This window comes from Chiloscyllium plagiosum, unplaced genomic scaffold (genome assembly GCF_037043375.1).
Source record: "Chiloscyllium plagiosum isolate Xiang-an unplaced genomic scaffold, Cpla_swu_hap1 HiC_scaffold_12, whole genome shotgun sequence".
Classification (NCBI taxonomy): domain Eukaryota; kingdom Metazoa; phylum Chordata; class Chondrichthyes; order Orectolobiformes; family Hemiscylliidae; genus Chiloscyllium; species Chiloscyllium plagiosum.
This window is the reverse complement of record NW_028270150.1, coordinates 69,011,030-69,028,025: the sequence shown is the minus strand read 5'-3', so window position 1 is coordinate 69,028,025 and position 16,996 is coordinate 69,011,030. Positions and strand designations below refer to the sequence as shown.

At 38.1% G+C, this 16,996-nt stretch overlaps 1 protein-coding gene across 2 annotated transcripts in view; it reads right to left on the bottom strand.

Moving 5' to 3' along the window:
* Positions 1 to 16,996, bottom strand: part of LOC122555077 (glycerol kinase) — a 109,587-nt gene that overhangs the window by 82,259 nt on the left and 10,332 nt on the right. For both annotated transcript variants that reach the window (XM_043700744.2, XM_043700743.2), the window contains exon 2: positions 941 to 1,014. In XM_043700744.2, coding sequence (XP_043556679.1) covers positions 941 to 1,014 — 74 coding nt within the window. The remainder of the gene's footprint in view (positions 1 to 940; positions 1,015 to 16,996) is intronic.

The following is a 16,996-nucleotide window of genomic DNA, read 5'->3' as shown; positions in this document are numbered from 1 at the left end:
CAAACTATCAATCAATTGAAGGAAATTTCAATCTTCCTCAATCAACTGATTCAGTACCTTCTTGATTACATGTCGTTTTGGAAATAGTGCTATTATAAAAATGAACTTTAACATCACATTTACACAGTGAAGATATAAAGTGGAAAAAAATGTATATCATTAAATTTTAATAAACATATCATTAAAAAAAAGTTAAGGAATAGGTAGTCACAAATTATGTGAACGCTAGTCTGAGTAGAAGAAAATCAAGGATCTTTAAAGCAGCATTTGATGCAGAGAACAGTTAAGAATGTTAGTCAATTTTATAGACAAAGGAAATAATACGACACTGATGATGGATTGAATTGAATTAAATTTATTGTCACATGTACCGAGACACAGTGGAAATGATGATGATGATGATGACGATGATGATGATGCAGATAAAGTAGCTATGGTAATGGCAGTTTACCAACTAGTGAGTTAAAATAACCTAATGTGTGAAAATGGGAGATAATTGACAGAATTTGGTTAAGTATACGACATAATATCAATCTGAAACACTCAAAATAGTTCCAGAAAAAGATGAGTGCATTCGGAAGGATATCTTCTCACAAAATTAACTGATCGTTACTGACGCTTCATGAAATAAGGTGGCAAATTGGTATATTATACTTTCAATACTGAATAAATTGGATTTTAAAAAAATTGTATTAATTGCAACAGACAGTTAATGAACTCTGCAACAGTGTTAACACAAAAGGATCAGATCTGGAAGTCAAGCTGAACCTGCACTGGAATGTCATAAAATGTATCAATTTGTTTAATGTTATAATGAGTGATAAAATGTGTTCTAATTACCAATGAGTTTTAAGAATTCTCTCTGCCCCTTCCACTCCACCACGTCACCAGGTAAGTCTGCCAGCAAGGTAAACAGTCAAGGGAATTGTAATGATCTTACCCTGCTTGTGGAAGTTTCTGCAAAATTTCCACTTGGTGTTGAACAATGATTTCAGTTGTCTTCGGATTAAAGACCTGTAAAGTGGTTGTAAATCGTCAGTTTCTTCACGCAGTAAAAAAGATAATAAATTAACATCAGAAAAAAAGTTGTATTTATCTACTATAATATTATACTATCCACAACTATAGTGAAAGTCAACATCAATGAAAAACGGCAAATGTCATGCTATATATGATGAACGTTTTAAAATAATGCCACAATGATATAAAACATGGACTAATGATTATCATATTCAATTGTCTAATTTGATACTGAAATTACTTTAAAAAGTGACCAAAAACACTAAGTTACAATGGCTACAGCAATCACCTGGCCCACTGGTTGGTCAAATTTCATGAAACCAATATGGATTAAGCAAGAGACAGCAGAACTGAAGCTAACACTTTTAGTCAGAACAATTAAACTAGCCAGGATGTCCCTGCCAGGGAGGCATAAATTGGCCCTCATTTCCTATTTTAAGATGCAACTTACTGAGAATGTTCACATGTTGAGGATGAAATTTTGTCTACAATTAACAAACCTAAAATCATTATTTCCATATCCAGAAGAGACAACCATTTTATATTTGAAGGAACTCATTTTGACTGAGCTGGAGAAATTGACATTTGAATGTAGAACCTCCATGCTGAAAAAGTCTCCCTTGTGCATCTGAAGAAGAAAAGTCTGTTGCAACATTGACTGGAAAGAAACACCAAGAAATCAAGAACATTATTTAGATAAATGTGAGGAGCTGCATTTAGGAAAGGAAACTCAGGCCAGAACTTATACAATTAATGGTGAGATCCTGGGGAGTGTTGCTGAACAAAGAGGCCTTGGAATGCAAGTTCATAGTTCCTTGAAAGTGGAGTTGCAGGTAGACAGTATAGAATTTGGTATGTTGCCTTTATTGGTCAGTACACTGAGTACAGGAGTTGGGAGGTTATTTTGCTGCTCTGCAGGAGATTGGTTAGATCATTTTTGGAATACCGTGAGCAGTTCTGGTCTCCCTGCAATAGGAATGATATTGTGAAACTTGAAAGGATTCAGAAAAGATTTACAAGGATGTTGCTAGGGTTGGAGGGTTTAAGCTATAGGGAGAGGATGAAAAGGTTGTGGTATTTTCCCTGAAGTGACGGAGGCAGAGAGGTGGCCTAAAGAGGTTTATAAAATCATGGGGGCATGGATAGGGTGAATAGCCAAGGTCTTTTCCCTGGGGTGAGGGAGTCCAAACCAGAGGGCATAGGTTTAAGGTGAGAGGGGAAAGATTGATAAGGGACCTAAGGGGCAACTTTTTCAAGCATAGGATGGTGCATGTCTGCAACGAGCTGCCAGAGGAAGTGGTGCAGGCTGGTACAATTACAACTTTTAAAAGGCAGCTGGATGAGTATATCAATAGAAAGGATTTAGAGGGATATGGGCCATATGCTGGAAAATGAGACTAGATTAATTTAGGATATCTGGCGTGGATATGAGTTGGACCAAGCTGGCTGCTTCTATGCTGTACAGCTCTATGACTCTATTACTTAAAATTAAAAGCAACCTTCACTGATGGCCAGAAATCAATAAGCCAACCATAGTCTTAGGTTAAAATCCTGTCTCAAGTACTCTCAAAGATTTTCCTTTTATACTGGACATTATCCACTTTTATTTTTGTACCTGTATCTGTGAGACTCACTAAGGCCATATACTTGACATTGTGTCTTTATCATATTCCTCAGGGATGGCAAATAACAGATCTACTCCTTTTTCCAACTCTGAGAAACCTTGTCAGTTGGAAAGAGTTACAGTTTTGCACCAAAACAAAATTAAACCTTTGTTGTAGACAACGATAAAGCTGAAAAGAGGGGAGCGGAATCACCCCAACCTGGTCATAACAAAAAAAAGTCAAATATTCAAACATACTTGCAAATAATATTTTCTGAACAATCATTACAGGGACACTAGTTGAACTATTAACACCTGTATGCGATTGCTGACATGAGAATTTGTGGAGATTTACTGAGAATGTCACCAAATGACCACATGATCTATTGCTTTTCTGGGCATGAATTTAAGAGAAAATTACCAGATTTATCAAATCTAGCATCATCATCAGTTAACAAGCACTTGAGAGTCGCCCGAACCTTACACCAGTTAGAATAGAAGGTTTATAACAGAGAAAAAAGGCCATCTGGTTCATTGTGCCTGCACCAGCAGAAGAATGAGTCACCCAGTCTAATCCTATTTAACATTTGGTTTGCAGTCCAGTAGATTACAGCACTTTAGGTACATATCCAGACATTTTTAAAATGAGTTAAGGGTTTATGCCTATGCTACCTTTACAGGCAGTGAGCTCCAGGCACTACCAGCCTTTTGGTGAAAAATGTTTTCTCATCTCTTTCCACCAATCACTTTAAATCTAACTAACTCAGTCACTAGTCTCTCTCACAGAGAGGTGGAGTCACTCAGCATGGAAACAGACCCTTCGGCCTTCGGACCAACTCATCCACACTGATCAAGTTTCCCAAACTAAACTAAACTAGTCTCACTTGCCGGTGTTTGGCCTATATCCCTCTAAACTTTTCCAATTCATGTACCTGTCCAAATGTCTTTTAAATGATGTATCTTCATCTACTACTGCCAGTTCATTCTATATACAAACTATCCTCTGTATAAAAAGGTTGCCCTGCCCCTCAGATCCTTTTAAATCCTTCTCCTCTGACCTTAAGAATATGGCCCCCTAGTTTTGAATTCCTCCACCCGAGAGAAAATATCTTAGCTATTCACCTTATCTATGCCCCTTATGATTTTTAAAACTTCGATAAGGTCACCCCTCAACCTTCTATGCTACAGTGAAAAACGTTCCAGCCTATCTTATAACTCAAACCCAATAGTCCCATCAACATCCTTAGGTCAACAGACCTTTCTCATCCTCCCTATCCCAGGCTCCTAATTTTTTTACACTTCAAATTAAATCTCCCTTCAGTCTCCTCTGTTGCAGGGAGAACAACCCACAACATCCATCTTTCCTTACAGCTGCATTTTTCAATCCTGGAAACACCCTTAATTTCCTTTGCACCCTTTCTTATGTAACAACATCTTATCTGTAATCAGGTGACCAGAGCTGCACGCTGTAATAGAACTTTGGCCTAACAAATTACTTATAGATTCAAGCATAAACTCCTTGGCTCTTATGTTATATACCCTGGATAATAAAGGAAAAGATTCCACGTGACTTATGTATGAAGGAAGTTACAGTCAAAAAAAGTTTTATACGTGCATTTGTAAACTATAAAACAATGAAAGAAAGAATTTCAGTGTTGTCTTTGTGAACTACAATATTTAGAAAACTATTCAATTTTAATCAACAGAAGATAAATCAGCTTATGTGTTTTCAGAAGGTGATAACTAAAGTAATCTAAGTTTCTAAATAAAATAAGGACTAAGATTTGTAGGCTTAAAATTATATCTATTTCACACAGCCGTTTCTCACTGTAACCACACTCAATTATTCACATTAAACATCCTGCCAATTAAATTGGTGAACATCAGAATTTTGACAATTTAGTCGACATGGCTTTTATGTTTGAGAAATAATACGGTTTAACATTTAAAATCATGCAATCTTGAACTTATCTTTGAAACGATAAAGTCCAGAATATTTTTTTCGAGTAGCCCCACAAAAAGAAAATATCATAGAGAGTAAAAAGTTATTTGGAAATGTTAAGGACTCCTCTCAAAAAGCTAATAAAAATATTATCCATACCTACTTGAGACAATGCCCCGCTTTTAATTTTTGATATCTGAATAGCAGGTGAGTGTTTGCGTTAAAATTTTAAAATTCCATTTCTTGACTCCAACTAGACTTTCTGTTCTAAGCTTGTACAACTTGAAACTAGATCAAAGTTCTTTAAACAGAAGCCACAAATTCACATTCAAAAATCATGAAACTGAGAAACCTGGCTCCAACATGCTCATTTCTAGTTATAAAGAATGGTTTAGTGAGAGGAGTGGGGAAAGTGGGGTTGAGACAACTAATGTGCTCTCTGAAGGAAAGCTGGCAATTAAATTACTTTAAAGATGGTACTTGCACAAGATTTTATCTCTGTATTGCAGCTGAAGGGGTATAAAGGTGGCTTCATGAAATAGATAGATGCCTTACCAGTAGTAAATATCATGTAACCCTGTAATTATTGTGACAAATTAGTCTGTTCATACGGTTTAAATACAAATCTTGCCAAGATTTTGCAATTGAGCAGGATATTTTAAATCACACACACTCAGTAAAATATATTGCCAAAAAAATCTCCACCTATGAAGGCAGTAGCCAACTTGATTAAAGGCCTAACTAATAAATTCTTGGACACAGAATACAGAGGATGAAATTGCATAAGAAAATTCAGCATGATTTAAAATGCAATTCACAACAAACCTAATTTTACCCTCCTAATTTTGTTTGCTATCCAGTTAGGAAAATAAGGTCTGCATGAAAGTATAAAGGACTCAAATTTAGTGCTGCAAATGTTTATTGCTTAATCAGAGAAATTGCTAGCTAGCACAGTGTATTCACTCCATTAACAGGAATACTGTGGTATACTTACTTCTATTTTCTGTACTAGAAAGAGGAAATGAAGCAGGTTTAAATTCATTGACTATGTCATTCTATTTGTTCAGAAGGCAGAATAAATTTAGTGAGTTGATTTACATTTGCTTCCTCTTATTAGAGCTAGTTTGCCTCCAGAAGATAAAGTAAATGTATACAGGAGGATCACACCAGGTTACAGAATCTATTTCTCTCAAGCAGTTCCATTATAGCTTGAGTTATACTATGCTTTAGTTAGACACAGGATTCTTGACCTATAGCATTAAATTACAGAGAATGTCCAGTGTCAGCTCAAGATATGCGAAGAAATGTATAACTTGATGAGAATTTGAAGACGCAGCATTTAAAATGGCTGAGTCATATGTTCAAAGTTACAAGAAATCCAAATACATATATTTGCTAGCACATCTTTACATTATCAACAAGTAAAAGGTCATTATTCCTGCTTTGATTTTAAAGTTAGATATTTTAATGCTATACAACAAAGTTAAACGCTATTTAAAATTATGATAACAAAAAGGACTCTGACAGGAAATCAAAATTAAAAGGAAAAAGCTATTTTACCAGTCCACAATTTTTCTGATACTGAGCAATTATTCGAAATGACTTAGATTTAAAAATTGTGTGGAAGTAAGTGCTTACATTTAAACTATATGAAAAAGAGCATGTAACTAACCAGTAGTATAGTTATTTCGGTTTGAAATTGTTTCCCCTCAGAAAATGGATTTGGATTGAGGAAACTCCCATCTGCCAGTGATTCTCAAAGAATAAGGATTTTTTTCTGAATATACTCATCAATATCTTCAGGTTCCATAGCACTTCACAAATCAGTGAATTATTTTGGAAGTGGAACCATTATTGTGTTGGCAAATACTATGTGCAATTTGAATACTGAAAAGTCATGAAAATAGCAAATAATTTGAATGAATATTAGAAGTTTTTTTTCAAGGTGGAATGAATAGCAAACAACTTTAAAGAAACATTGATATCTTTTTGAAGGTGGAATGAATTCTCAATTTTGTATAGTAAAACAAGACCTTTTATATTCAGCTGAAGCAAAGAACAGGCAGTTGGAGCTGCAATTTAATGTCTCATCTAAAAGGCACAACCTCTAATAATGCAGCATGCTCTCACTATTGAAACAAAAAGCCAATTAGTGCTTTATTGGGACTTGAGCAACTGTGGAAAAATATATTTAGTTTCCTCTCTTACATAACATTCAATGACCTAATTGAGGAACTCTCCACCCTCACAAGCATGGACCTCATTAATGTACCACCCTTTCATGCCATTGATTGCAAGAAGCTAATTTTATGATTACTGTATTCAGTTCTTATTCTTGAGTAGGAAGGGTGATGAAAAATCACAAAATTTAATTGGGAGGTTTGCACCTAGGAAACTAAAGGTGAGAATTTTGCTCCTGGGTTGGAATAATTCCTGACTTTGCAAACCTGATCAAGGGAAGGTGCCCTGGAAATTCAAAGTTTTGTCCCAGTGGCTGGGCTTGGTGGGAGTCATGGTGGGAGGTTCAGAGTACTGAGGCAGTCAGAGCAAAAGGCTAGATTTAGTGCTCCAGCACTGTCAAAAATAGGATAAAACACAAAATTAGGCTCTCCTTCCGCACATTCATACCTAAGTTTATCAATCACTCAACGATTTCCAAAGGCATCCCAGGATGTATCCAAACAAGTACTCTTTGGCAGCTTAGATCTATTCTCTTACCAGATCTAAAGTAGATAAATAAAATCTTGGACATTTCACGAACAAAAAACAGATCAGACCAAAACAGCTATTCTTTATTTGTGTCTACATGAACAATAAAGTGTAACTTAGAACCTCTCATTATTCCTCCACCTGCGAAAATGGTATGTGCTGAGTTTGGGGCAGGACTCCCAGATTTGGGCCCCCACCACAAGCTTTGTAATAATGGTGTGAAATTTCAAGCCTAATTGTGTTATCACCTAACAGTTTGTGTTTTTAAAAAATTCATAGATATAATTTGTATCTAGACTCTAATTTGTGGGACAGTGTGCCTCTATTGGGGCAAGAATGACAGCACTTGCTGGGACTCCCAAGCCCTGCTCTGTTGTTTGTCTATCAATTTTCATGGGGCTGGATTGAGGACAGACTGAGTTTTGAAAGTGCCCACTTCCTAAAGGTAACTGGCTACTTAATTGATCAACTGCTTCTTTTGAAAGGGGATTTTGGAGCCCCCGAATGTGGAAATTAGACCAGATAGAAGTGTCACTGGACTCGAAACAGTAAGTCTACTTTCTGTCCACAGATGCTGCCAAACCTGTTGAACTTCTCCAGCAACTTCTTTAAGAAAGTATCTTTCCTTTGGATAGCTAGAGTAATACTTTGGAGAGACGTCGATTTAGATGCAGGACCTTTTAGGATTAGGGGTTAGAGATCATTTGACGGAGGGCATCTAGGGCATTTGGTAATCCTAGGAGAATGGGTCAAATATATGGGGGGGGGGCGGGGGGGGGTGGTCAGCAGGAATTAGCTGAGATGTCTTTTGAAACAGTTAACTGTGAAGGAAATTGTTTATAAATGTGCACTTTAAAAAATACAGTGCTTTTCTCAGTTGGAGTGTTGTCTGCATGGGTATGTGTGTGTGTGTTTTGTAATCTGCTTTTAATTCACAATAGAGGAGCCTGTGGATTGATAGCTCCACCTACTATCACCTCAGGTTTTTAAGTACTGACCACAAATTAAATGTTATTTAGACAAGACATTGACCACTCAAGTGAGATGTTTCTTTTAATAAGTAATCTGTTCTTGCAATCTCTCTGTCTTGGGTGTTTACTTTTTTAACTGAAAATGTGTTGCTGGAAAAGCGCAGCAGGTCAGGCAGCATCCAAGGAACAGGTGAATCGACATTTCGGGCATAAGCCCTAAATCAATGAGAGCCTATATTTTCCAGTAGTGACATAACCAAAAGACTGGGAGCTTTTATTTCTGTCATGATGCTTCTTGGCTCCTGACTCAAGCTAATGCTGGATGACAGGCGAGTTGGTACAGATAAGAAAGGACAAAGGTGGTGAGTAGGAGATGAGTTGGCATAGGACAATTAAGGGTCCTAGAGACAGACACATTGCAGTTAAAGGAACCAAGTTATATGGGTATTGGTTAGAATAGGAAGTATGAGGGGCCATGTGGGTTCAAAGGCATAGGATGTCGGTTCAGAGGCACTAGTTTTGACAGGCATGGAGAATAGGTAAATGGGAATGGGGCCATGGGTATGGATAGGTAGGCATAGGGTGACACATATAGCATGAGGATTAATGAGGAGGATAGATGTGCAAAGGATGGCACAGGGGGTATAGGGTAAATGGGGTTGGGTTAATGGGAAGACGATGGCAAAAAGCTAAAGAAAGATCGTAGAGTTGCTGGCATGAATGGGGATTGGAAGTTTATGGGGTGAGAGCAGGAGGAATATTTCTGGTTTTAATCTTTATTTTTAAATTTTGCTTCAAGTGCTGGCTCTTGAGGCAGGCTTGAGGAACTGTGCATCCTCTGAGACTCTTCCCAGGTCACTGGGGCATGATTCTCAATTCAGCATGCAGCTCCACACTGAAAATCCAAAGTGCAGGCAGTCATTTAAAAAAAAATGGTTTTACAGAGCCAAAGTTTCTCCCTCCTGTGTTTCCAACCCAAACATGGACAAAAATCAGGCTGAATATATTACTGTAATAGCAACCTTTTTGAAAACAAAATTATGGTAAAATAGTAATGTTATCAGATATCAATGGCTTTCTTTCTACCACAATGCTTCCTTAACCCAAAACCTTTGATTAGGATGCATTCTAGTCTACAATGGAAATGCCTTCCTGCCCAGTCACATTTTCATACTCAACACCATCTCCCAATTCCCCGAATCCTGCTTGACTATAGCTCGAACCTGGAATGTTTATGCAACAGGATCAAAGTCCATATTTTAAACCATTTGTCGATGAATGACACTTCAAAATGCATTTGAATCACTGACGTCATTATACGTAGCCTTGTCCTCATCTGGTAACAGTGTATTGCTTTACAACACTCTTGAAAATGCTCAGTAGTACAAGATTAAAATGCTACTTTCGAACAGCAAAATTAGTTCCATGCCATTTTTCTTTCAGTTACCTTATTTTAGATTTGACACATGTCCTGTTGGCATTGCTTAGAGATCAGTAACTCCAATGTTATAAGGTACAGTATTTTGCAAGAGGTTAGCCTGTTGCTTTCCATGTCTCAGAATTATGTACTCTGACCCAAATGGTTGTGATCACGAACTAAGCAGGCATATAACACAGAAGTGTCCATATCTCAGCATTAGGAAGCTCATTTATAGAAAAATGAAATAATGCCTAATGTAGAAATTAATTCTCTTAAAGGATCGTTAAATCTCTGGAATTCAGCACAAGTCTGCTGGATGGTTACACATTGAATAATTTTGTTAAGGAGGAGATAGACAGGATTTTAATTAGTAATGGGTTGAAGGATTATGGAGAGCGAGCAGTAAACTAGAGTGGAGACTGAGTTGAGGTCATCTATGAACATATCAAATGGTGAAGCAGGTTTGAGGGGCTGAATTGCCTTCTGCTCTTGTTTCTTCCGTTCTTATTTATTTATTTCACTGGCACAGAAAGATGTTAGATGAAGAAACTGATAACAACAAAGGCCAATCATTACACTTAGTAATTGAAGCCAATAACCACACTTAAATTTAATTGTGATGAACATATAAACAGCAAACGTTGCAGGGCACATTTGGATAAAATATGCTGCGTTCATTTTCTTAATATGTGTTCACTAAGCAGGTTTTTAATGGCAACTGACCAAATTTCTAGAGCCTCATCAGGACTTGAAAAGACTCAGTTTCACTTTGAAAGAATTTGTAGATAAAGTCGATGAAGAAAATATTTAAATCCATGCAGATTTTTATTAATATTGTTTTAACAATATATAAAGGTGGATTTGTAGAAAGACAGCACAAAAAGGTGTCTTGTGACCCTTTGTGTCTGTGCCAGGTTTTTGGTAGAGTTTTCTAATTAATCCTATTCCTTGCTTTTTTTCCATTCATATTATGAACATCTATTTAAATTAGGAGCAGAAGCAGGCCCTTTGAGCCCCTTGAACCTATCCCACCATTCAAGATGATCACAGTTAATCTGATTAATCTATTATCCTGGTTTTCCTATACCCTTTGATCACCATGCTTATCACGATTCTAGCACCTCTGCCTTAAAATTATTAAGATTCTGCTTTCTCTTTTGAGAAAGAGTAAAGACCTTCAATCCCAGAGAGTTAAAAATCGCATAATACCTGGTTATAGTCCAACAGGTTTAATTGGAAGCACTAGCTTTTGGAGTGCAGCTCCTTCATCAGGTGGTTGAAGGCTTTGTTGAAGGCATCTTAAACCTATTGTACAGGGGATTCCCAGCTTCTGTCGTGACACTACGGATTTCTTACAGAAACTCAGCACCCACAGACCAGTTGAACTGGGAACATTCCTTGTCACAATGGATATTTCCGCACTCTACACCAGCATCCCCCACAATGATGGCATCGCGGCAACAACCTCAGTACTTTTAACATCAACAACTGCCAATCTCCAAACACCATCCTACAACTCATCCACTTTAGCCTCGATCACGTCTTCACCTTTGACAACCAGTTCTTTCTCCAGACATATGGAACAGCCATGGGGACCAAATTTGCACCCTAATATGGCAACATCTTCATGCACAGATTCGAACAAGACTTCTTCTCTATGCAGGATCTCCAACCAACATTATACACCAGGTACATTGATGACATTTTCTTCCTCTGGACCCATGGCGAGGAGTCACTGATAAAACTACACAGTGATATCAACAAGTTTCATCCCACCATCAAACTCACCATGGACTGCTCTTGACTATCTGTCTCATTCTTGGACACATGCATCTCCATCAAGGATGGACATCTCAGCACCACATTCTACCGCAAACCCACAGACAACCTCACATTACTACCCGTCTCCAGCTTCCACCCAAATCATATTAAAACAGCCATCCCCTATGGACAAGCCCTACGCGTACATTGGATCTGTTCAGATGAGGAGGAACGTGATGGGTACCTTGAGGTACTCAGGGATGCCCTCATAAAAACAGGGTACGATGCTCAACTCATTGACCACCAGTTCTGACGTGCCACAGCATGGAACTGTAATGACCTCCTTTGGAGACAGACACGTCCTGCAACTGACAGATTACCCTTCGTTGTCCAGTACTTCCCAGGAGCCGAATAACTACGCCATGTTATTCATGTCCTGAAACACATTATCAATGAGGATGAGCACCTCACCAAGATCTTCCCCACACCTCCACTGGTCGCCTTTAAACAATCACCAAACCTCAAACAGATCATTGTTCGTAGCAAGCTGCCCAGCTCTCAGGACAATTCCATACAACCCTGTCACGGTAAGCGCTGCAAGACGTGTCAGAGCGTGGACATGGACGCCACCATTACACGTGGGGACACCTCCCACCATGTATGTGGCAGGTACTCATGTGACTCAGCCAACGTTGTCTATCTCATATGCTGCAGGTAAGGATGCCCTCAGGCATGGTACATAGGTGAAACCAAGCAAAGGCTACAGCAACGGATGAATGGGCACCGCATAACAATCAATAGACAGAAGTGTTTCGACTTCGGACCTTACACTCCTATACACACACACACACACACACACACAGACACACACGCAGACACTCACACATACTCCTACAGACACAGACACTCCCACACTCATGCATGCATCCTCTCACAGACTTAGACCACTTTACACATACATACACTCTCTCTCACACTCACAAACCCTCCACCCAGACACACACACACATTCCCACACACACACATGCATCCTCTCACGGACAGACACATAACACACACACGCGCACTACTCTCTCTCTCACACACACACACTCACAACCCTCCATCCCAAACAGACAGACAGACACACACACAAACCCATATGCACACATATACATATACGTTTGTGGGGTGAATTTATAATTGCAGAGTTACATTGTACTTTGCTCAAAAACTGCACGAATCCATATAAGACTATGTTAACTCACTTTTAAGATTAGAATCAGTCTCAACATTATGGCACAGACAGGGGGCTAACACCTTCAACATATTATCTGGCTGACACTAATTGTTACAGTTAACCTGAGAATATAACTTTTAAAAAAAAGTTTTGTGATTTACATAAGAAAGAAGTGAAACTATTATGGTCATTCTAACAGATGAAAGACTCAACAAACAATCAAGGTATTTTTCAATGTATAATTTCAGTTACATCACACTTTAAACTTTCGCTATAAATTCTGTGTCTTACAATTGTGTACTCCACAACCACCTGATTAATGACTTGGAGGAAGTCATTAATTGTTGTTGCCAAATTTGCAGACAAAACCAAAATGGGTGGAAAGGCAAGTTGTGAGAGGGATATACACAGTTTACAGAGAAATATTGATAGGTTATGTAAGTGAGTAAAATGTTGGAAAATGGAATATAACGTGAAAATATATGCAGTTGTTCATTTTGGGAAAAAATCACAAAAGAACAGAGTACTATTTAAATGGAGAGAAACTGCGGAAAGCTGCAACTCAAAGGGAGTTGGGGATATTTATGCACAAAATACAGAAAGACAGCACACAGACACAGCAGGTAATCAAGAAAGCTAATGGAATGTTGGCCCTTATTTCAAGGAGTTGGAGAAAAAGAGTATTGAAGTCTTATTGCCTGTCACTAACCTCAAACCATTAACTGTTTTCTCTCGACACATGCTGCCAGACCTGCTAAGTTTCAACAGCAAGTTCTGTTTTTGTATATTTCAGATCTCCAGCATCCACAGTTCTTTGTTTTATTATCCTCAACAAGTATACCATGTGGTGTTTCAGCATTCGCTTTTTGAAAGCCCATATACACAAAACCATAGTAACCGCAGCACTTTCTCCATCTCTTCAAAGAACTTAATCATGTTTGATTAACTTGATCTTTTTCAACAAATAAGTGCTCGCTTGCATAAATGAACTCTTCTTTTCCAAATGCCTTTTATGTCTTGCACAATTTGTTCTAAGTGTTTTGCTGGCATTAAGTTGACATCCTATAGTTGTCTGCAATGTTTCCTCTTAACTCCCAACTTCATGGCTGCACATCAGTCATGAAGATACACAGAGGCTGCTCACAAGTTGTGTCCTTTAAGATATAGCATGTACTCAGTCATACTAAAAACTTTAACCATACCATATGTTGAAGTGAACAGACAACACTCAACAATAATTTTCAAAGAATATTTGCTCCAAGTTTATCCATTCCATTTTTTTTTGAAACAGAAGTGTAATATTTACAATTTTGCAGCCCTCTGGCAACTTACACATTTAGGGAAGATTGGAAGTTTAAGGCCAAAGTCTGCACAATTTCCAGCCTTCCATCCCTCAGCAATCAAAAATGCATTCCAACTGTGTGACTTTTCTACTTTAAATCTTACCAAAATATTGAAGTATCTCCTCTTTATCTATTTTTATTTTATCTCAGATCACAGTTGCTACAAAATCAGCAACACAAAGTACAAATTTGTACTTCAGCCATGCCCTCAGTTTCCAAAAGAAAATCTCCTTTTGGTCGCTAATCAGTCCCATCCTTCCTTTGACAATGCTTTTACTACTTATCTTTCCAAAAGTTACTTGGCTTCCATTTTATGTTAACTGGGTGTTAATCTACTTTCAATTTATTCTTAGCTTCTTGTGTTTCCTTCTTCAGGCTTCCTCTGTAATTTTTACATTCAACCGAGCTTTCTATTATATTATGAAATTTACAATTGTCTTACAATGTTTATTGCCTTATAGAAAGGAGTCATTGCATGTACATAACCTTTCTACATCACCCGCAAACATTTCAAAGTACTTTACAGTCAATAAGATAAGTTTTGTTAGAGGAAATTTTGTTAGAGGAAATACAACAGCTAATCATCATCATCATCACTGGTAACTTGGGTCAAGTATGATTGTCCTCCAGTAGGGCGTCCATTTGAACGTGTTCAGATGGCTGAAGAGGCCAATCCGGGATCCACAGATTCTATTGCAGTATGGGCATTGGTGGGTAGTTGGAGATGATGGTGGGTGGGCCTTCCTGATGTTCTGTCTCTCCTTGTTCAAGGATCACTTCTGCTCAGTGGCATAGTGGAGATCGATTTCATGATATATAGCTCCCTGCTGGATGATGTTTCTCCAGTGATTCCAGTTTGACAATAGACAATAGGTGCAGGAGTAGGCCAATCTGCCCTTCGAGCCAGCACCACTTCAATATGATCATGGCTGATCATCCTCAATCAGTATCCTGTTCCTGCTTAACCCCATAACCCTGTAGCCATGTCCTCCCAGTTGTTGATGTTGGAATTTCTTGATGTTGGTCCAGACATTATCCTTGAAATGTTCCTTTTGGCCACTCAGAGGCATGCTGACCTTCCTTCAGCTGGGAGTACATGATCTGTTTTGGGAGACATGAATTGGGCATTTGGATAACATGGTCGGTCCATTGGAGTTGCTGCGGAATTATGGTGGTAGTGATGTTGATGCTGATGTTAGTGCGTTTTCCCAAGTGATCTGAAGGATTTTTCGTCCGGATCTCTGGTGGTGTTGTTCCAGTACTTTAAGGTGCCTACTATAGGTAGGCCATGTTTCAAATTCACAATGGGAAGAACAACGGCTTTTTTAGCCAATATGTATGTCAAGTGGTCTGACAATGAGCAATGTAATAATGAATGATGATCTGTTTTCTGATGTAAACTAAGGAATAAATGTTTCCCAAAGGATTCGGGTAGCTCCTATTTTCTTCTTGAAATAACGTCATGGGACCTTTTATGTTAAAGACGTTCAACTGATTGGGGAGCTAGAGCCTCAGTTTAACACCTGATTTGAAAGACAGCATCTTCAACAGTGCAGAGCTTCCTCTGAGATCAAAATGTGTCTACCTTTTGAAGGTGTCTCATGTATAAGTATTGTTTGTCTGGCAATGTTTGAATTTAATCCACTTGAGTCAGACACCTTTTCAATTCACCTTTTACTGTGAAGCCTTTCTATATTTGATTGTAAATCGTCTTTCTCCATGACTATTTTAAATTATTGGGGGATGTATTTTTTCAGGATGTGCACTAAACCCTCCTGAGGATAATACCAATGTGAAACCATATTTGGAGTGACAATAAAAGCTTGAGAATCAGATAGCTCAGAATGGAAATACATGATTTTAAAGTGATCAGTTTCTTTTCAAACATTTAAGCCTTAGCTGTATAAGCCATGTAACAATGTGTTGCACAATTCTAAAACAGGAGACAGAAGTAAGATTCCTCTTGGCTCATACTTATCATCAGTAAATGTACTGTGAACCAATTTAAAATTTGCTAATAGTGTTTTATACCATAATCAACAAAATAATGAAATCTGCTATACAAGGCACTGGCTTAATAACATACTTAGTTGTGTTGTGTTAAGTTTAAAACTGTAACATATGATACCTTGTACAATTCTAGCTTTTATGCTTTAATAATTCCCAGCTCCACTCTTAACCCTCTGGCAATTATGCCAATTGCACATATTCCTGATAAAGGACATGCTCCGCCTAGTAATTTGGGTCAACATAAAACAATATAGTCAAGATTACAGTGGTGCTGGAAAAGGACAGCAGGTCAGGTAGCATCCGAGGAGCAGGAAAATTGACCTTTCGGGCAAAAAAATCCTGTACAGAATTCCATTTTTGCATATATTTCTGTGGCTGAATAAATCGGCTTATTCTTTCACCTCACCTCCCTGACCTGATTCCACATTGACCCCAACGCCTTACTGGTGTCTGGCACTATCTGCTCCATGTTCTTTCACATTTTTCTCTTTGCTTGTTTTCCCAGCCCCACTAATTCATCTGCAGCAAAATTGCTGTTTGGAGAGTTAGTTTCTCTTGGCCCATTGCTCACTTGTGTTTCCATACCAAACCATCAGATTTAATATCACGTTATCGATATTTAGAGGAAAACATGCTAAAGCACTTCAGATTTCCATGTCTGGATAGCTGAATGATTGGGCAAAGGGAGATAGGCCTATAGTCAGTCAGAAGAAGCAAAAGCTTCATTTTGGTCAGAGTTAGGAAGGTACAGGAGCTGGAGAATGTCATAGAAACTGTATAAGGAAAGATCATGAATGGATTTAAATGTGAGACTGAACATTGAAGAGCTTGGAAACAATAGAGATTAGGACATGGAAGATATGAAGCTGGCTTTATTTCCCATCCCTACTTCCTCTACTCAAGGCTTGCTAGACAACTTCTGAGACTAGTTAAGAGATAGTTATATATTGCTGTGTTGTCATCTCATTTCTGCCAGAATGAACAAGGAGAGTTCAATT